At 42.5% G+C, this 21,884-nt stretch overlaps 1 protein-coding gene across 5 annotated transcripts in view; it reads left to right on the forward strand.

Moving 5' to 3' along the window:
- The first annotated feature begins 209 nt into the window (after positions 1-209).
- Positions 210-21,884, forward strand: part of SLC25A16 (solute carrier family 25 member 16) — a 25,650-nt gene continuing 3,975 nt past the window's right edge. Inside the window, exons 1-8 of one of the 5 annotated variants that reach the window (XM_025193239.1) lie at positions 210-480; positions 2,438-2,530; positions 4,928-5,061; positions 6,936-6,999; positions 16,771-16,892; positions 18,518-18,584; positions 20,250-20,412; positions 20,678-20,746. In XM_025193239.1, coding sequence (XP_025049024.1) covers positions 393-480; positions 2,438-2,530; positions 4,928-5,061; positions 6,936-6,999; positions 16,771-16,892; positions 18,518-18,584; positions 20,250-20,412; positions 20,678-20,746 — 800 coding nt within the window. In that variant the 5' untranslated portion in view covers positions 210-392. The remainder of the gene's footprint in view (positions 481-2,437; positions 2,531-4,927; positions 5,062-6,935; positions 7,000-16,770; positions 16,893-18,517; positions 18,585-20,249; positions 20,413-20,677; positions 20,747-21,884) is intronic. The other 4 variants (XM_006036851.3, XM_025193240.1, XM_025193241.1 and 1 more) reach the window with 4 other exon arrangements.

The following is a 21,884-nucleotide window of genomic DNA, read 5'->3' on the forward strand; positions in this document are numbered from 1 at the left end:
CCGGGCCAGGGCTTGAAGACCGGACCACGCGGAAGCAGCGCGGAACACGTCGAAGTAGCTCCAAGGCGCTGCCGGGTCCGGCACCGCCCCCTGCTCACGTGGCCCTACCCTATCGGCTGCGCTGGGCGGAGCCTCCCGCGGCTGTGCAGCCGTACTGGCCGAAGCGTTGCAGGCCCCCCCCCCGCCGCGGCTGGGAGAGTTGCCAGCTTTCGATGTCATCAGCAGGCGCCGGTTAGTCCCTGCAACTGCGGCTGGTCCATGCCGCAGCGCAGCCCGGAAGGTGTCTCGGCTGCGGTGACGGCGCGGTGATTGCGGGTGGCCGTCCCGCCTCGCCCGGTACCATGCGCTATAGCCGCCGCGGAAGCGTCGAGTGAGTGCCGCCTCCCACCCCCATGGCCGCCCCCGCGGTGCCTGGGCCCGGGCTCCCCCCGGCCCCCGCGCGTCCGGACTTCTATTGGCTTCGTTCTGTCGTCGCGGGAGGTAAATGCGTACGTGACTTGGCCGCGGCCGAGCGGGTGACCCGACAGCCCCGTGCACCCCAGGGAGCATCGCGTTGCCGGGGGCGGAGGGAGCCCTTGTGCCCAGCGGGCCGCGCCCCTCCCCCACTGCCCACCCTGCCCCCGCCCTCGCGGCCCCCTCCCTGAGCTGCCCGCCCCTGCCCCTCGCGGCCCCTCCCGCGAGGGGGGCGAGGCCGGGCGCCGCCTTTTGCGCGGGGTTGAGCTTTCTTTAGAGCTGTGAAAAGACGCTGAGGGGAATGGCGGTGACTTGTACATTGAAAAATGCAGGGCAGTGGCCGCACGCGCGAGCCTCTGCACCGTGCAGGTGGGTGGGTAGGAGAGGCCCCCACACAGCCCTGAAGTTTGGACTAGTTACTTCCCTTGGCAAGCACCCGGCTTCCGTCAGCTAGGGGAGGGGGGCTGGTGCTCAGTCTCTGGCCGTGGAGCCTGGGTCAGGAAATTTGGCTTCCATTACCAAATTCCCAAGCCCACCCTGCAGGTCAGAGCCCAGCTGCACTCCTTTTCCCCCTTGGGGCCAGGCCACATCTCCTCCCTCTGCATATGGAATCAAGGACAAAGCCATGTCCCCCTGGGGACAAACCACATCCACTTCCCTTGCCAAGCAGGGTTGGGGTCCAAGCTGTCTCCTGTCTCCTGTCTCCCTCCATGTGGTGGGGTGGTGCCTACTACACTTGTGCTGGATACCAGTTCTGGACCACCGGGTGGATTTAGCCCATAGATGGACAGGGTGCTGCCTATCTGGCCTGTGGGAATAAAAGATTGAGCATCACTGATTTAGGAGAAGACAACAGGTGATTTAAAAAAAAGTACCCAGAAAGTCATCCTATGTAGAGAGAGCCTAAAAGAAGACAAGAAATAGTCTCTGTTTTGTGAGTTGGTTTGTGCAGGCACAAATCTGCAGAGGTTTACCTGCATGTTTGCAGCCTCCTATCTCAGTGTGTTGGAACCAAAGTTTTAACATTTGCTAATAATTAGATTGGTGTGAAGTCTTGGAATCTGTTTTAGTATCAGTACTTTGGATTTTGCAGATCTTTTACACACAAGCTTGAGGGGAGACGAATGTTAGGGGTAGATTTGCTTTTGGTATTGTTTCTTTCCCAACATTTTCCTTTGAAAACTAGATTTTTATAAGGCATATGTGAGGAGTAAGCTAAATGGGCTAGGTTTAAAGAGACCCTGTTTTTATGTTAATATACCTTGTAACTCTAATTAAAAGGGTTGTGGCTTACAGGAGAGTCCCAAGCAAGTAGAATTGTTTTTACTTGTAATACAACTTGCTTGATTGATGCATGTCTGCCTATTTATATACGTTTCAGAATAGGTAAAGATTGATCCTTGTGCGTTCAGGAAAGTCTTGTCTTTTGAAGTTTTATGCTTGCACTCATGGCTTCTGAAGAATAACTTGAGGGGAAGAATTATGATATGGAGAGAAAGTAGACTTCTGCAGAGGTACCAACCACAGTAGTGGTCTTGCAGCTCTACTTGGTATTCATAAAGAGGTGTTAAGATGTTAATCTGTACTCATTACCATGTTTTTTGGCTGGCTAATGATTAGCTAAGAACCAAGTAGTGCTGCTGAAATGGCACTGAGAGAGTGGACATGCGAGAGCTCAGTTGGTATTGCATACCTAAAGAGAGAATAGGGAAAATTTGATTTCTGCCAAAGCAGGTTATTGGGCATTAACAGCTCAGAAGGGTGATCTGTTTAAAAGGGTGTTAAAGTTGATCTTGCTCACTTTCACAGAAACACAGAATTTTTAAATGTCTTTTTTTGCTTGAAAAGAGTTCATTGATGCTTTAATTTCTGGGTAGATTTTTTATCTAGTAGAGAAACATTGTATTTCCATATTGATATGAACAACTTTTGCTTTCCCTCCTTTTGTATGTGTGTTGTTTTTTTTTTTGTTGGTTGTGGTAAGGTGTTGCTGGGTGTTGTGCCAAAAGTACCATTGCACCATTGGATCGAGTAAAGATTTTACTGCAAGCTCATAATCACCATTACAAACATCTAGGTAAGATGACTGCTGTACATCTTTAAAAACATGCCAATTTATATTATTTAGGAAGGTAGTTTCATGTGCTTAACAGTATTACTTGTAAATAAATGCAATAGTTTGATAAGACAGTTGTATTTGCCCATACAATTCAGTTGCTTTCTTGCTGTGTTTTGGAGTTAGAAATGACTGCTAAAGTGAGGGAGCTATCTGCAGAACACTCAAGTTTCAGTACTTAAATTTTACAGGTTGTGTTGTGGGGAACATGTCGGTAACATGTTGGGCCAGGGTTTGATCTGCTCTGACAGAAGTAAGGATTTTCACAGAATCAAGCCTGCCCTTCCTTAAGCCAAAAATATTAGAACTAAAAAGTCTGTGTTACTTCTCTTGTTCTTAACTCCTGTTGCATAGAGCTCAGGACCCATATATTTCAGGGGTTGGTAGATAAGCACAGAACAGCCTGTCATTACAGCTGGGATTATCTATCTAAAAACAGCTGTTATTAAAAGGAAATAAAGTTTCTTATAAACAGTCATATTCTGCAGGCCTTTCCTGTGTGCATATTCCAAGGCAATGATGCTACTTATGCTAGCAGTGAGTCTAGATTAAGGTACTTGATTTTTTCCCCATTAACTGACTGTACCTTGCATTTGTTCCAAGTGACCTGTAATTCATTACCGCATTAATGGCACCTGATGGTTGAGAGAATAAACCCACAAAAGTCAGCATATTCAATGGTATTCCCAAAGCGATTGTAACACTGCCCCCTTGTGTGAATAATATAAAATGTTTTGTTGAATAATGGCCCATTATTGCGCAACTTGGAAATAATTTGCAGTTTGATTAAGTTAACATAAAGAAAACTTATGCATGTGCAAAATCCCAGTAAAATTCAAGAAAGAGTCTTTAATAAGGGCATGTGGGGAGGAGAACTTCTAAGCCATAGAAAGTGTATTCAAATAATTGTGTCTTTTGTTCAATGTACAAAAGAAATGGGGAACATCAGGTATACTTGACTGCAGCATCACAGTCACTTATGTGCATGTTTGAATATGCAATCTAATATAATTGCAGTCAGATATAACACTATGTTTGACTAAGGTTTTTAACTTTGTTTTGTGAACGTGCATCAAATTAAATGTTACATTCTCCTCTATCAAGGATATGTCATTTGATTTCTGTAGTACTAGGAATGACTAGATTTGAATTGAATGCACAAAGATGAAAGGGGGAAACATGAGGGAAAAGTAGATGAGATGTAGATAGAACAAGAACAAAGGTTAGAAGAGCAGTTTTTGTGAACTGGGGAAGGGTGGACAGGGACAAACACCAAAAAAATGCTTGTTTTCACAGTGTTAAATCACTTCTCAGCTTCTTGTAGGCCAAGATCAAGTGAATTGTGCAATTTTCAAATTAAATGGTGTTTGTTATTTTCACCCCAGAACACTTTTTTAAAAGAGTACTTTCTCTTTCCGGTTCAGTTAGTAAACCAAAGTTATCAAGTTGAAGGATTAGTTTAGGACAGAAAACGAGGAAAAGAAAACTCAGTTTCATGAGTAAACATTTTGTTTTATAAAAATGTTTGTATATACAGATAACAAGAGACTTGCATACAGAGTTGTGGGAACATATTGCTCTGTTTTTTAAAATTTGTGCATTTGATAGCACTTGTGCATAGTAAGTAAAGTGTTCTGTTACTAAGGAGAGTCAATTCCTTACTTGGCCTTGCCCAAATTTCGTGTCTGATTTTGGCCAGGTCCCCATCTATAAATGAGGATAATACTGCTTTATTCCCACAGCACTCCTTTGTAGTAATGAATTTGGTATTGAATGATAGATACTTAAGTACAGTAGTGATGAGTGTCATAAAAAGCCTGTACATCATTTCCTGTTTTCCTGTGTAGTCAGTTGTTCAATTTCCGCATTTCATGCAGAAATGGGAAGATGAAAAACATTTAAATAAGAAAATGATTGTAAAGCTACAAATACTGGTAAAGGGACTGAGGGGCAGGCATAGTAAATTTCTCCTTTTAATGAACTAGAATTGAAGTTGACAGTATCTATTAATTTTTTGTGGTATTTTTAGCACATAGTATTTTGGGGGGGAGGCACTGCATGGAATAGTTTTCCTTCTTCTCTGGTCACATTTTACAAAAACATGGGACCTCAGTACATTGATCCATTAGGAGTTTCCACTGAGTCTGGGAGGTGAGAACGCTAGTAAATTTAAGGTTAAACTTATTTCCCTTGGATAATATTTGGGCACTCTTAAGTTGTTTTTCTGCCCTTCAAGCTTTAGCGTACATATTGTGGTCTGACCTTAGTTATTTATATGTACTGTCTTATTGTTAGTAATCCTAGCTTGAATATTTGTTCATTGTAACTGTTAAATATCTTTCTTTGTATCGCTGACAGGAGTGTTTTCTACATTGCTTGCTGTCCCAAAAAAGGAGGGTTACCTTGGGTTATATAAAGGAAACGGGGCAATGATGATTAGAATCTTTCCATATGGTGCAATTCAGTTTATGGCATTTGACCAATATAAAAAGGTAGTTTTGATTTATATTGTTTTCTTTTCAGCTACAATGAACAGTTTCTTAAAATCAAGCAATAGTTAGTTTTGTGTCCTATTAAATAACCCTCTTTTTCAGATTTAATTTAAAGTATACATTAATCTACCCTTTTTAAAAAGGTAAGGGCAACATTGAAAGTGTTTCTGGTACAGTTTGTGAGCAATTTTTTCCTTAAAGTTTAGTGTATTGTTTTACCATGAATAAGCGGAGTATATTTTTGAAACAAATAAACAAAGAACCCACCCCACTCTGGGGTCTGCTGCTAGCCATTTTGTTAGGTATAATTAAAAGGGGGCCTTGGCTTTCAAAAATGTAGAATGTAAATGTAGCACCTCTGCTGCCTTTTTAATATTGGGTTGGACAGTACTTGAATAAAGTAAAATTTTTAAATTTGAAAGAATTTGTCGCGTTTGGTAGAACCTGGCTTTTGTTTTGCACCATATCTTTATTTTTTGGGGAATAGGGGGAGGGGTCTAAAATGCATGGATGCTCTGGAACCCTGAAATGCTGCATTGCTTCTTACTGCTATATATTTAGTCCTCCAGTGATAAATCTTGGAAATACCTTCTGTATCTTGGCTATTTGTATAAGTACGTATTTGAGCATTACTAATACTTTGTCAAAATAATGCTTTTACTATTTGCATTCGGGAGTTATTTCAAAGCTTGGATTCGGCTCCCATTTAGGTCAGTGGAACAAACTGTGCTGAAGTCTATGGGAGTTGGATCAGACTTGGACAAAATGCTGTGAAGGCTTCCTTTTTAGCATATTTTGGAAGAGAGAAGTTATACAATTCCAGTTGGGGAGCTAACGTTTAAAAGCCTGGTATCTTTTCAAAGAGCAAACTTGAAAAGATACCCAGAGTCATTTTCAGAGTCTTAAATGTAAGCTCCCCAACTGGCATTATGTAACGCATCTCTCTGTAGTTATGAATAAGAGAATGTCGTGAGTCGTCTTAACAACGTTTTTATGTTGTACTTCCTTATGCAGTAGGTGACATAACATAAGTGTTTACGACTCCTAAGACCTAGTGGTTAGGCACTAAATTAGTTTTAAAATCATAGAATTCCACATGTGATTCAGAACATGAATCAACAGTGGTGTTTTTTTTTTAAATGCGAGAATTCTCTTACCATAATGCTTCATGCCTGTGATTCGTCTATCATAGTATCCTGTTGCTGACAGTAACAGATGCTTCACAGGAAGGTGGAAAAAACCTTATAGTAGAAAGATACAAAATTTGTCCACACAAGTAGCTTCCCAACCCTTATTCATTTATTTTTTTTTATTTTATTTATTTTTTTGCTTTACCCTGGGAACATGAAGTTTCCTATTCTTTTAATGGGTTTAAAGAAACCTAAAAGTTTACTAATAAAACATAGAATTTTTCTCATTTAAATGTGTAGTTCTTGTCAATCCAGCTGTTTGAGGTGCATGTATGTGGTGTGGTATTTCCTTTGTCTAAATTTGTTGATTTTCCAGTGGCACTGAATGTCCCCTTCTGAGCAATATAAGAAAAGGGAACTGTTTCTTTGCCTTTCTTGTACGTTAGTTATTTTGTATAGTTTTTATCAAGTCAGATTTGTCTCAATATTGTTGATTTGATTTGTATTGACTATTCATACAAAAAAGTTTTAGCACATTGTCATGTACATTAAGAGCTGGGAAATTGAAAAGTCATTGAAAGGCACTAGTTAACGGTAATTAGTATTTTGTTTTAATTTTTAACTTTGTAAAGCTGGTGATAATATGCCTTGAAACAATTTAAATATATTTTTAGTAAACTTTGTGCTTTGTTTCCTTTTGTTTGATTTACTTCTGTTTTGTATTAAAAAATTGCTGTTTTCTAGCTAGTAAAGCAGAAACTTGGGATTTCTGGGCATGTGCACCGGTTAATGGCTGGATCCATGGCAGGTATGCTTTTGCTCTTAATTTAAACTATATTCTAAACTAAATTCTTAATATAAACTACATCTTCAAAAGTAAATATTTGTTTAGAGAATTAGATGGTGTTCTGAAGATAAATTGTATTCTAAAAATCAAAAAGTGTAGATAGTAACTTAATATGTTTCCTTTAGAGGAAATGTGTAAAATTAAAATATAAAAATGTTCATTTAAATGTTTAAAAGTTAAATTGTGCAAGTATCGGATAAGCTCTAAAACGATAAGAAATGCTTCAACAAATATTTTTATATCTGTTCAAAGTATTTGTTACGACTCATGCCAGTAAAAGGAAATCATAGTGAATAACAGGACTTTAACTGTTCACTTTTCAATAAACAAAGCACATTTAGTAGCATTAAATACACTTCTAAGTTTTAGTTGGGTTTTTTTATGTTAATTTTTTTCACAAAATTGGTTTTCGTCTACATTGGAAAATGTGGCACACTTCAGATGGGAAAGGAATTTAAAATATAAAAATAAATATGAGCATATTTCGTGTATTGCTTTCAGTGTGCCTAACACTTGTCTGCAGAAACAACTAATGTTCAATGATTAATATAACTTGATTTGAAAAACGTACTTCCATATTGCAGTTTGTAAACATTTCAGCAGCAAAACTTATTACATGCATTTACAACAGAAAAAAAACCCAGTATTGTACAAATGCAATGTAGAAAGGACAAGTTACAGTCCAGGTATCAAAGAAGCATATATGTATGTATGAGTCGATTTTGTGAACCTTCTTAAAATCCCTAGATTTGCAAGGCTCATTATAATATCACCACCAGACTGTAAGCATGCAGTCATATAGACTTAAAAAAATTAGAACAAGTTTTAATTAGTGGTAGAAGAAATAAGTGTTGCAATCTTTTGATGCTATAGATTCATATTTTCCCTTTGTCAGTCACTTGAAACAAAACTTCTGAGGAAAAAACCCAGAATTTGAAAACTAATCTTCAATTTTCTGTTCAACGAAGAAAGTTCTTTACATATTCTTAAGCCTTATGAAAGGTGTTACACACTGTTTTCATGTAGTGATGACATGGTATTCGGTATTTAGCTTCTTTTTAAAAGAGACTTAGCAATGTTAGGCTGAAATCACGCAGAAAGCAGAGTCGAGATATACCTTACAGATCCACTGAATCAGATGCATAGGAAAGCTTATGCATCTGTGATTCAGTTAGTTTGTAAGTTGTATTTCTACTCTGCTGCCTTCTAAAAAGTGACAGTAAACAAAGACCATTGCCGTTAGCTAAACTAAAAAGAAACCTTGTGAAAAGAAGGCCCTTTGTCCAGAAAAGAGTGACAGTGAAAAGAAACAACTCATGAGTCCTTAAACCTAGCAAAACGTGTGTGGACAGATACGTTCAAGAATTTGGCTGCCTTTAAACCTGAGTCAGATTGGGAAACTGCTTTTCCTGGCCCTGTTCACAGAAAGGAACTTTTTTTTTTTTTAAGTTTGTTATTGTTTCAATAGTTTCATAGTCTGTAGGGTCGGAAGGGACCTTGACAGATCATCAAGTCCGACCTCCTGCCATGGCAGGAAAGAGCACAGGGGTCAAGCGACCCCAGCAAGGTGTTCATCCAGCCTCCTTTTAAAGACCCCCAGGGTAGGAGCCAGCACCACTTCTCTTGGAAGTTGGTTCCAGATCCTAGCCACCCTGACAGTGAAGTAGTGCCTCCTGATGTTTAGTCTAAATCTACCCTCTGCCAGCTTGTGACCGTTATTTCTAGTCACTCCTGGCAGTGCTCAGGGGAACGGGGACTCCCCCAATGCCTGCTGGTCCCCCCTGACTAGTTTGTAACAGGCCACTAGATCTCCCTTCAGCCTTATCTTGTGGAGGCTGAACAGATTCAGGTCCCTTAGCCTCTCCTTGTAGGGCCTGCCCTGCTGCCCCCTGATCATGCGAGTGGCCCTCCTCTGGACCCTGTCAATGCTGTCCACATCCCCCCTGAAGTGCGGCGCCCAGAACTGGACGCAGTACTCCAACTGCGGCCTGACCAGTGTTGCATAGAGGGGGAGGATCACCTCCTTGGACCTGCTTGAGATGCATCTGTGGATGCATGACCAGGTGCGGTTGGCCTTCCTGACCATGTCCCCACACTGTCGGCCCATGTTCATTTTGGCATCAATAATGATTCCAAGATCCTTTTCTGCCTCTGCACTGACAAGAAGGGAGTTCACTAGCCTGTAGGTATTCTGCTGGTTCTTCCTCCCCAGGTGCAGCACCTTGTACTTGTCAGTATTGAAACCCATCCTGTTCTCATCTGCCCACCCCTGTAACCTGTCTAGGTCTAATTGCAGCCTATTCTTCTCTTCTAGCGTGCCCGCATCTTAGTGTCATCAGCAAATTTGAACAGGGTGCTTTTTACCCCCTCGTCCAAGTCACTGATGAAGATGTTGAACAGCGCAGGTCCGAGGACCAAGCCCTGGGGGACCCCACTGCCCACATCCCTCCAGGTCAATAAATGATCTGTCCACTCTCTGGGTGCGGCCCTCCAGCCAGTTAGTGACCCATTTGACTGTGTAGGTGTCGACACCACAGACCTCTAGTTTTTTAATGAGAATGGGGTGAGAGACAGTGTCGAAGACCTTCCTGAAGTCCAGAAAGACTACGTCCACTGCTACCCCTGCATCTAAGGATTTTGTGACCTGGTCATAGAAGGCCACCAGGTTGGTCTGATAGGACTTTCCTCTAATGAACCCGTGTTGGTTGCCCCTAAGCATAACCTCCCCTGCTGGCCCCTCATTCCCTGGGTCTTCCTTCCTTCCTTTTTTGAAAATGGGAACCACATTGGCCCTTTTCCAGGCCTCTGGCACTGCACCAGAGCACCATGAGTGCTCATAAAGCGATGCCAGGGGTCCCGCAATGACCTCTGCTAATTCCCTCAGCACTCTGGGGTGGAGGTTGTCAAGACCAGCTGATTTAAATACGTCCAGTCCCTCCAGAAGTTCCCTGACTAGATTCTCACTGACCCTAGGCCTGGGTGCGCCTCCCCTGGGGCCTGAGGGGGTCCTGGCGGATGGGCTGATCTGATCCCTGTTGAGGAAAATGGAGGCAAAGAAATCGTTAAATAGGTTAGCCTTGTCGTCTGGTGCGACAACCAGATTTCCAAGCGTGTCTTGCAGAGGCCCCATGTTACCTGGTACCTTCTTTTTGCCCCCTATGTATTTAAAAAGGACTTCTTGTTGTCCTTAATCCGGGTAGCTAGTCCCAGTTCCATCTCTGCCTTGGCCTTCCTGATCGCCCCCCTGCAGCCCCGAGCAACCGAGGTATAGTCTTCCCTGGTGATGGCCCCTCCCTTCCATTGGGTGTACGCCTCCCCTTTAGCTAGGAGATGTTCCCGTATGCTTTTGGTGAGCCATGGGGGCTTTTGTGCCCTCTTGTCCCCTTTGACCCTTGTTGGGATTACCTCCCTTTGGGCTTGGAGGATCGTCTCCTTGAGGAATGACCACTCCTCTTGGACACTCGACTCCCTGCCCCTCTGGGACCTCAGTACTTCCCCAACTATTCTCCTTACCTCATTGAAATCTGTCCTACTGAAGTCCAGGGCTGCTGCCTTGCTGCTGACTTTTGCCACCTTGCGCTGGATGGTGAATTCCAGCAGGCGATGATCACTGTCGCCCAGGTGGTCGAGCACCCACAGCCCCCACGAGGTCGCCTGTGGCCAGCACCAGATCCAACAAGGCGTCTCCCCTGGTGGGGCTGTGCACCTCCTGAGTTAGATGGAGGTCCTGTATCTCAGCTAGGAACCTACATGAGCGGTCAGACCTGGCTGACTTCTCTTCCCAGCAGATGTCTGGAAAGTTCAGGTCCCCCATGATGACCACGTCTTTTGACCTAACTACTTCTGTGAGCTAAGAATTCCCGGTCTAGCTCTTCCCCTTGGTTGGGTGTCCTGTAGTAGACCCCCACCGTTAAGTCAATTTTCCCTCGACTTCTTTGTATTCTAACCCAGAGCACTTAAGTGTGCCCCTCATCTGACCTTGTACTACTAGATGAGGATGTGTATTCCTCCTTGATGTAGCGCGCCCCCCCCCCCCCTTTCCTCCGTGTCCTGTCCCTCCTATACAGCCTATAGCCCTTGATATTCACTGCCCAGTCGTGTGTTGGGTCGCACCATGTGCTATGTCTGGCTTGGTGTCGGCTAGGAGGGGGGCAAGTTCCTCCTGCTTGTTCCCCATACTACGAGTGTTTGTGTAGAGGCATTTGAGGCCTCCTGAAGATGTGTGCACTGGCCCCCTAATCTCAGTACTACCCGGGCCCTGTTGCTTACTTGGGTATTTGTTCTGCTCGTCGTCGGTCTAGGCTGGGCTGTTCTTGTGGGTGTCTCTTGGTTTTTTGGTTCAAGGCTTCCTCCGCCCTCATCTTCCCCATCCCGACTAGCCTAGTTTAAAGCCTGCCGGAGGAGATCCGCCAACCTAGAAGAGAACACGCTTACCTGTGGGGGACAGGTGAAGCCCATCCCACCTGAGCATGTCTCTCGTCCTGTTGTGCGGGTTGTTGTCTAGGAAGCCGAAGCCTGCCTTGAGGCACCATTCCCAAAGCCGCCAGTTGGTCACTGGTAGGACAGAGGAGAATACCACCTGTGCTCCTATCTCCCTCAGCATGCCCCCCAGAGCATGGTCATCCATCACCAGGTGATCAGGGCTTCTCCTGGCTGCATCATTAGTACCCACATGGATTAGGACCATGGGGTAGTAATCAGTGGGCTGGATCATGGGCTGGATCAATGAGACAGTGTTATTTGTTTCGGAGTAGAATCCTATTGTGCAAGGTGTCATACAAACATAGAACAAGTTTATTCCTCATTTTAACTCTTCTTGCTTAAGGATGTCTGGGGTCTTATGTAAAGAAGACTGCTGGCTACCACTGACTTAAGCTGTAGGTTGATAAGATTTGTTTTGATAAATTTATTATAGTAATTAAAACAGGAAAATAAATCTTACCTTGAGGACACCTTGAGAACAACTAGAATCAAGACTTCATTACATTAGGCATTGTGCAAATATAGGGTAAAAGAATCCCTGAAGAACCAAAAAAAACCTAAATGGACTAGGCTAAGCATGGGAGGGGGTGGAAAGGATATAATGTACTAACTATGGATAATGTGATGACTAGCAAACATTTTGTTCTAAAAATGTTTCTCTTTAGACATTTGTTCCTGTTTTGGGGGGGGAAGGGCCATTAGGGAAGAGACGCATTTTTGGCTTGGGGAGCCTAAAGGAGAAAGAAAAGAGGTGAGCATGGAGAGCAGTGGAGCATGACTCACTTGAGGTGTCTGTAAGGGAAAGGATAGGAGGGAGTTGGTATAAAACAGCCCATTAGTTCAGAGGAGAGAGTATCCAGAGAAGGAACGGAGTAAATAATCTTGACACCATCAGTGTTCAGTACTTCCAGCTGCAATATCTTTAGTGTGGTACCCTGCTTGAGCCTTTAGTTGCTTAACACCCAGGGGTTTCTTCTCTGACAGACTTGGCTGAGATGGGGGAGGGAACCATATAGGCTGGGGGAGGAAGGGTTACCTGAGTGGTCCTTTGCTCTGCCATTCTTGCTCTGTGCTGTGCTTTTTCTTTGTTCTTGCTGGGCTAAGGTTTGGGTGGGGAGGATGCACTAACCCTATGTATGCCATGTTCCCAACATTACAGACATCAGTAGAACTGAATCATTGTTAACGTTAGGAAACTTTTGAATATCTTCCTTAAATTATGTAAGGTCAAAGGCATCTCCTCACTGAGGAGAAAAGTGGTAAGGATGGGGGGTAGTGGAATGAGAGCAAAGGAAAACCCTATTGTAATGCATATATTCAAGGAGGCCAGGTTAAAGTTACTTTGGAAACTTTAACTCTGAGTTTCCTGACTCCTGTGTGATTCAAATTTTAGTAGTAACTGTTAATTAACAGGTAACTGCCTTAACTTCCTTTAAGGAAAAAGAAATAGGGGAGAAGATAGAAAAAATAGATATTAGAACTGTTTAGAAGCTAAAAAAAATGAATACATTCACACAATACTCAATAGGAGGTATTTTTAAAAAAACTAAGCCTTTGAATTTTTCCAGTGTAGAATATTTGAATTGAAATACAGAAACATTCTGAAATGCAGAAACAATTCTCCCCAACAGTTAAACTCCTGCTGTCAAAAAAGTTTTAATTTTTTTTTAGAATAATTCAAGAGAATCTGAGAATTTTTTTTTTTTTTATCCAGAAGTAAATTTTTACATAAAATAATTGTAAAAAAAGGGCTTGGAAGAAAAGTGCCATCTTTGTTTTAAGTAGAGTTTTATCTCTAACATTTTAATAAAGATGAATGAAAACTGCAAAAGCAATTGGCTGGTTCCTTCAGTTGCAATCTGTGAACCAGCTTCATTAAATTACAGTTCTAGAAACCTGTAACCTTCTTGGCCTATGGAAATTCTTTGACTTGTCTGGTAGGTCTGCTTAGATTTCAACTGTTTATTTGCATGTACAGCTGTTGCACTAACAAAAACCTCCCTTACGCTGTATTCATTGGGTTGCTTTTCATATTTTTATTTATAAACGAATTTGGCCTGAACCTCCTGACTTGTTTCCTTGCAAGATTACACCTTGTGCTATGTATGTATTTCAGATTTTTTTGTGAAGTCCTGTGTTTAGTGGATCTCTTTTTTTTTTTTGTGACTGGGTGTTTATATGATAGGGTGAGAGAGAACTAATTTTTAAAAGTAATGTAGTTATATTGTTCATATTTTGTTCCTTCGATTTACAAATGTAGTTTGGCAATCAATCCATGGGGTGACGGGGAGTGCTGGGGCCCAGTCCAGGTACCATCTTGACTACCTGAACTGAGAGAGGACCAGGCTGGCTGTATCTCTTACAGAGCTGGCAGGCCTCCCTTAGATGGGGGACACTCAAGGATGTCCTTCAGTATTTCCCTTTAGCGTTAACTGTTGGTGATAACGAAGGGGCTTCTTTATTTCACTGTTGTGGTTCTTTTGAATTGAATGTTGTGCTTGTTGGGGGAAGGGAGAGTATTTGTAGGCTTGGGGGGGCAGTTCCACAGATGGGTATGGAATTAGGAGAGACCATTGAGATGGGAAAATGGGGCTTCCCTGAGTGAGTGGAATGGGAGTGGGTGGGCATGAGGGAAGGGGAATAGGAAAAGATTTTCTAAACCTAGAAATAAGTGGAAGTTGGGAAGATTGGGAAGTATGGTTGGGATGAGCCAGAGGGTTTGCTCTCCTGGGTCATGGGCAAGGAAGTGATTCGGGGGGAAGGTGGAGTTTTGCATTTCTGGGATGCTGGTTGGGGAATCTTTTATTGTAAGTTGCCCTGAGTCATCTTTGGGAGAGCAGCATATAAATATAAGAATAAATAAGGTATACATTTTGAAAGCACACCTTCGATCTTTCTTTCCTTTGGAAATATGTTCCCCCTTCCTGTTCTCAGCATCTGAGAAGAAAGAGGGTCAAGAAGTTTGGAGTAGTAAGTAAAAGGAAGAGAGCTGGATGTGATTGCTTGTATAACTGATCTTGCTAACAGCTCCTGAGCCCCAACTTTAAACTTTAATGTAATCTCTGTTATGCTTTATTATGGCTTCTTATCCTTCATGAGAGAGTGGTTCCTTCCAGCAAAGAGAACCAAGTTGTCTTTCTATTTCAGATAAAAGCTAAGTGCAGACTCTTTCTATCTTTTAGGGTTGAAGATATTGGTGTTCTTATTACTTCCAGTCCCATCATGTCAAACTAAGCTTGGGAGGAATGTTGGTCTGGCTGTAGTTATTTTAAATCTCTAGAGCTGATCCCGTGATGAAAGGATGAACATAAAGTTTTATAGTGTGGGCTGAGCTCCAGCAACTCTTAATATTTGGAAGTATGGGTGAATTTAACCCCTTGCATTTATGTGGACTCATCCAAATCCATATTTTAAAAGTTTTAAAGTATGTTGAAGAGGAGATTCTAAGATTGTCTGTTGAATGTTGTAGCCCTTGCAAGACCCTGGATAATGCGCGTTGGCACTAATTGTACTTTTTGCACAGTGTTTTGTCATAACTGAATCCTTATTTAGAAAACAGTTTTTACTTGCTTGTGTCAAATGAGTGACTGAATTTAGTCTTACCTGACTAAAGGAATTCAGTGCATCTAAGCTACTATTAATCTTGTGTTCAGTGTTCAGAGAGAGACTTCATATGTGTTACAGCTGAATGATTTAAGTCACTGTCCTCATTCTTCTCCAAAATAAATGAGGACATTTAGGGAAAGCTGTCTTGATTAGACTGAGAATACCTTAGGTATATGCAAGCCTTCAGTATAGTCTTATTTTTTCCATTCCAGTATGGCTATGTCCTGATTCTGTCAGATTTTAAAAACTTCAGTATGATGATAAGCCTGCTCTTTGTTTGGTACAAGTAATATCTGATCTTAAAAACTGCAGTATAATGATGACAAGCCTGCCCTTTTTAGTCTGTCTGCTCTGTTCTGGACAATAGTGTAGGATGGAAAAGAAGAGGAAATATATACCAATTACTTACTTGTAATTAGGTTTGTTTTTTATCTTTCTCTTATTCTGATACGTTTTTCTCCCTTAAATTGCTTTTTTTTCCTGATGATGTCCTAAAAGCTGCTTTATTTGGGGTAGGAGTATGATAATTAAATTTCACACCCTGATATTAACTGGATCTTTTTTGATTCCTGGATTATGGTTGTAAAACAAGGGAATGAAAACCCAATATTTTGTGAGTGACTCTTACCTTTCCCTCAGTGTTTTGTCAGTAATTCATGGATTAGTGGCAGGGAAGAGTTAACTGTTCAGAACACTGTAGTTGTTTTAATCGCTTTTGTTTGTGATCTGACCCCAAAGCTGCATCTAAATAAAAGTTACTAATTACAACAGCTTGTAATTAGATAGATAGATCTTCAGATTCTGTATTCCAAGCAAGCATCTCGTTGCATGGTCTAAACAGAAAAATGCAGGTAGGATATTGATAATCCATATTGAGATTTATAACCGAAGTGAGAGAGCAGTAACAATAAGGTGTACAAACACTGCAGTAGTAACTCTTGACCAAGTTCTGCAATTCTTAATTATGTACATAGTACAACTCATGAAGCCCTGATTTCATAAGGAACTGTGTATATGATTAAGGGCTGCAGAAATGATCCAAGTAAACAAAATGGTGTCAAGGTTTAGTTAATAGTATGTAGCAAGTTGATATAAAAATAAGTCAGTGCTAACTTCAAAGCAAATATTAAACTTTAAGCATTTAATTTAGATTATTTTCAGTGTTCCCCATTATACTTATAGGTGTATACCCAAATTGTACACTAACAGATATATTTTTTTAACAACGTTTTGGAGGTTAAATTTATTAAAAGAGAAAACGCACAGATTTCTGTTTGTGGTTTTTAAATATGGCAGGATTAGACCCCTATGATCTTGATTCTTTAAGCCTTTACATACTTGAATAGCTTCATGCATGTGAGCACCCCAATGGGGAGAATTGCTCATGTGAGTATGCTTAGGTGCAGAAGACTGCAGAATCAAGGTTAAGGTTTGTGGCTCAGATTAAACCTAATAGATGCAAGTGTAAATTCTCCTTGCGTGGCTGAGGTTAGTTTTTTTTTATCTGCTAATTAAAGGTGGATATTTTTTATTTGCTAGAAAATTTTAATATTTGTTGTTATATTAAACTATTTACCTTAAAAGGGACTTTTGGTTCTTAAAATGATCCAAAAACAATAAAAATATGTGTTTTGTTTCTTAAAGGTATAACAGCAGTCATTTGTACTTACCCTCTTGATATGGTTAGAGCACGACTGGCCTTCCAAGTGAAAGGGGAGCACACGTACCGTGGAATTATTCATGCATTCAAGACAATATACACAAAGGTATTTCATCATTTTTGTCCTTTCATATTTATCAAAGCAAAAAAGTGTGGTTTCTACTTCTTAATGCTGTGTAGCACTGTTAATGACTTAGTGGAAACTGAGTTTTTTTTCACTTTGGCAAGAATTAATTTAATTTAAAGTATTACTGGATGCTTCTTCCTACTTTTATAGGTGCACACTTGTTCAAGCTTGTGGGAATTGCAAGTGAAAACATTGGGGAGGGCATAGGGCTGGCATAATCAGAAATTTAAAAAAAAAAGAGCATCCTTATTCTTGCATAAAAGAGAACCTCTGCCAGTCTGTGTCTTTGGATGTAGACCAGTGATTACCAACTGGTTGATCCCGGAGCTTCTTTAAGTCCAACCATGGACTTGTGGGGGCTGAGTCTGTACATGAGCGCATGCCATTTCCCTCTTCTTCCCCCCCACCCCCCAAGCCTAGCAGGTCAGTGGCCCCAGGTGGAGGCCTGGGGGCATGTGCAGTGGGGCTTGGAGTACAAAGCACAGCCTGCAGCAGCAGCTGCCTCCACTGTGCACAGATCGGGGGGCACATGGCCCCCCCTCCAAATGTGGGGCAGTGCTGGTGGCTGCAGCAGCTCTGAGGTATGGACTTGGGCAGGGGCAGGCCCTGCACAGCTGGCACGGGGCAGAGGATGGAGCTGCAAATGGCTCATCAAGGGGGCACAGGGACGGGGGGCACACAGCCCAAGAGGGCATGTGACCCTGGATCTGCCTGCAGGGTGGGGCGGGCTGGGGCCAGGGAGGCAAGGCCATAGATCGGGGGGGTGGGAATATAGCTCCCCCAACTGCTGGTGCCGGTGCCACCTACCTAAGCGCAGCCCAGGCCTGGTGAGAACAGCCTGGCACAGCCTGCCCCACCCCTCGGGACTTGGGGGCTGGTGGGCATGGTGGAGGGTGGGTTGTAGCTGCAGGTAGCTTGGGTGCTGGGAGCGGGGGTTGGGGAGGGCTACAGCCCCCTCCCCACCCCATGACCTCACTCTCAATGCTGACACTGCCCTGGCTGCAGCCTGCCCTGCCCTGCCAGATCTGGGGGCACACGGTCTCCCCCCATACCCTCCTAAGCTGCATGCCCCCCTGTAGTCCCTGGATGAGCCGCTCACAGCTCTGCCCCCTAACCCTGCACTGGTTGTGCAGGACCTGCCCCTGCCCCTTCCCCTCCCTCACTGCCATTGGGGAGAGGCAGATTGAGGCCCCAGTGGTGAGGGAGGGAGTGGGGCTAGGGCTGGGGCCTCAGTCTGCCCTGCTCCCCACCACAGCCCTTTCCCTCTCCCCCTCCCCTCCCCACAGACTTACCTGCTGGGTGGTGGTAGATCTTTGGTTCCTTTTAAATTCCAAAACAGATCTCCAACCTAAAAAGGTTGGAGACCACTGATGTAGACCTTCCACCCACTTCGTATTTCCCCCTTTTTCTTTCTCAAGCAACCAGATAGTCCCTCCTTCTTACATGTGAGGCAGCTGAGAAGTTTAATATTAACACCTCATTGTCTGATTGCCACTATTACACAGTGTCTTGTGGCTTATCTTGTCAGTACAACTGAATCCATATATATTTTTTTTTACTGCTTATAGCTTGCTTAAATTTTTTAAATATATTTCCTTCAACAGGAAGGAGGTTTTACTGGTTTCTACAGAGGTCTGATGCCCGCTATTGTAGGAATGGCTCCTTATGCAGGCAAGTTAAAAATGGAATATGGCAAGCACTGAACACATCTTGAAGGTGTATTTAAGATGCTCCATTGGTTTTTGTAAAATCAAGGCTGTGTTCTTACCCAGTGAAGAGGACAGGTTATAGGGGAACCTCCCTGACTTCAATGCTGGAGTGAACCAGCACAGTTTGGAGCAGCTGGCAAAAATCCCTAGATATCCAAGTATTAAAAAGGTTAGAAGTGGAGGGTGGCAGGGGGGGGAGTATCTGTGTTTTTCCTCTCTTCATTAGGGAAAGTTGGGCTGGGAAGTTAGAGAACCCTGTCCCTCCCTGATCTTTGTAGGCTTGTGGGAGGCTGAGGCCCTCTACAAGAAACCTCCACAAGAAACTGTTGTTATAAACCACCTCTGCCCACCTCTCCCCCCTGAATATGGGAAATTACATGAGGAATATTTGACTTAATTTCTGTGAGTTCTAGTGTTCTCAACTGTTGTAACAAGAAAATGTTAATTTACAAAATCACTAACTTAAAAGTGTTCTTTTAAATCATTAATATTTCTAAGGGTGTAGGTTATAACTGTGTTTGTCTAAGGACATAGGCAGACAAGGTTCCTTGGGTGAATTTTATATCTTTTTATTAAACCAACTTAAATAGTTGGAAAAAAAATTTCTTAGCAAGCTTTCAGGTTTAAAACCCCTTAGGCTGAGGAAGCCTCTGCAGTTGGTGTGTGCTCTTCCTGGATGGAATGAATAGTAAAAAAGCCAGAGGCTGGGCTGGTATGCATGCAAGACAGGCAGTCAGTGAAGATGTAAATTGAGGAGTCAGTGAGTGAGAGACAGGCTGGGTGGTGGGGGGGAAGAGAGAAAGGGGATGAATGTAGCAGGTAAATAGTGGAGAGGTAACTGGGGAGGCAGATGTCAGGCAAGTTATAATGTGTCATAAATCCAGTGTCTATATTTAGTCTGATTTTTTTTTTTTTGTATCCAGGAGGTTGATGAAGTGAAGTGGATAGGCTCTCTGTGAAAAGTGTTTTGTAAGTTCCCTTTGAGGATTTCCACTATTTACCTGCTAGGTTCATACCCCCCGCCCCCCCCTCCACCCAGCCTCTCTGTCACCCATTGACTCCTCAGTTTACATCTTCACTAACAGCCTGTTTTGCATGCATACCAGCTCAGCCTCTGGCTTCTTTACTATTCATTTCATCCAGGAAGAGTACATACCAACTGCAGAAGCTTCCTCAGCCTGACTTAAGGTTTTTAAACCCAAAATTTGCTAAGAACATTTGTTTCCAACTATTTAAGTTGGTCTAATAAAATATATCAGATTCACCCAAAGAACCTTGTCCGTTAATGTTTCAAAAAACTTTTAAGAAATTTGGTTAGAAGTTACTATGCAGGTGCAAAATATTATATAGACATTTTAATTGCCTAGATGGTGCAATGGAAATTCTGATTCTTTGGAATATAGAGAGTATAACTTGTAAAGCATGTCTGAGTGTTTTGTAAACTGCAACAAACTGACAACAACAGCTGTAAACATGTATTTATAGGTCACACTCATTCACCATGAGATAACTATAAAGTACTTGTATATAATGTTTATGACTGTCTACTTTTCAGATGATTTTTTGTCATCAAGTAATTAGCTTTGGTAAAAAAAAAAAAAAAAAATGTTTTCATTTTGATTTTCAGGTCTTTCATTTTTTACTTTTGGTACTTTAAAGAACATTGGACTTACTCATGCACCCAGTCTGCTTGGAAGGCCTTCATTAGATAATCCTGATGTCTTAGTTTTGAAAACGCATGTAAATCTTCTGTGTGGTGGCATAGCTGGAGCTATAGCCCAGACAGTATCGTACGTATACCCCATTTGTTCTTTATCTAACTTCTTTACTTGTATGCAGTGGATTATAGTAAGAGATCTGAGACTTTGTGCATGGGATGTCTCCCTTTTTGGTGACGTTCTAGTCATGTTGAGAATTTAGTTTGAATTCTTACTCATTGTAAAAAGAACATTTTATGGTTCCAATGGACTTTTCATATGATTTTTTGTTTTACTAGTATTGGTAGCTTCATCATGTAGATGGTTGAAATGTTGTTCAAAAATATCTTTAATTTAGGTATCCACTTGATGTAACTCGTAGGCGAATGCAGTTAGGAACAGTTCTTCCAGATTCTGAGAAGTGCCTGTAAGTGTTTTCTTTACCATTCAGTTTTTAAGTTCTTAAATATATAATTAAACCACTTACTATAATAAGTGATATACTGTATTTTAGCTTCTTTCATATACTGCAGTAAACAAGATAAAACATTTCTGTGCTCTCTAGCCAAGAGGGAAGTTGCACAATAAATAACTTCAGCGATGAGGATCTGCTGTTAGCAGGGGGTTATCATTGTGTTGGGAATCAATCTTCTACAATTTCCCTTGGAGTACCTAGGTAACAGATGCCCAACCCTACTTAAGTGTAATACAGCTTTCATTGACTTGAAGGGTGCAAGATAAAGCCCATAGTTTCAGTTGGTAGGGTCGGAAGTGACCTAAGCAGATCATCAAGTCCGACCCCTTGCCATGGGCAGGAAAGGATGCTGCGGTCAAACGACCCTGGGTAGGTGATTGTCTAGCCTTCTTTTGAAGACCCCCAGGGTATGGGCAAGCACCACCACCCTCGGAAGTTGGTTCCAGCTCCTAGACGCCTTGACTGTGAAATAGTGCCTCCTGATGTCCAGCCTGAATCTACTCTGTCAGCTTATGGCCGTTATTCCTTGTAACTCCCGGTAGTGCTTGGAGGAGCAGGGACAATGTGGTCCCCATCTTTAAGAAAGGAAGGAGGGAGGACCTGGGCAACTATAGGCCCATCAGTCTTACCTCAATCCTGGAGAAACTCTTTGAGAAGATAATCAAGGAGCGCATCGGGGATGATGCTCAGGGGCAACCAGCACAGTTTCATTAGGGGCAGGTCATGTCAGACCAACCTGATTGCCTTTTACGATCAGGTCACAAAAGCATTGGATGCAGGTGTCACCGTGGATGTAGTCTTTCTGGACTTCAGCAAGGCCTTTGACACTGTCTCCCACCCCATCCTCATTAAAAAACTAGGTGACTGTGGCATCGATGCCTACACGGTCAGATGGATTGCTAATTGGCTGAAGGGTCATACTCTGAGGGTGGTGGTGGACAGGACATATTCGACCTGGGGGGAAGTGGGCAGTGGAGTCCCCCAGGGCTCGGTCCTTGGGCCCGCACTGTTCAACTTCTTTATCAGAGATTTGGACGACAGGGTGAAAAGCAACCTGTTCAAATTTGCTGATGATACCAAAATTTGGGGT

This window comes from Alligator sinensis, unplaced genomic scaffold (genome assembly GCF_000455745.1).
Source record: "Alligator sinensis unplaced genomic scaffold, ASM45574v1 scaffold1841_1, whole genome shotgun sequence".
NCBI lineage: Eukaryota > Metazoa > Chordata > Crocodylia > Alligatoridae > Alligator > Alligator sinensis.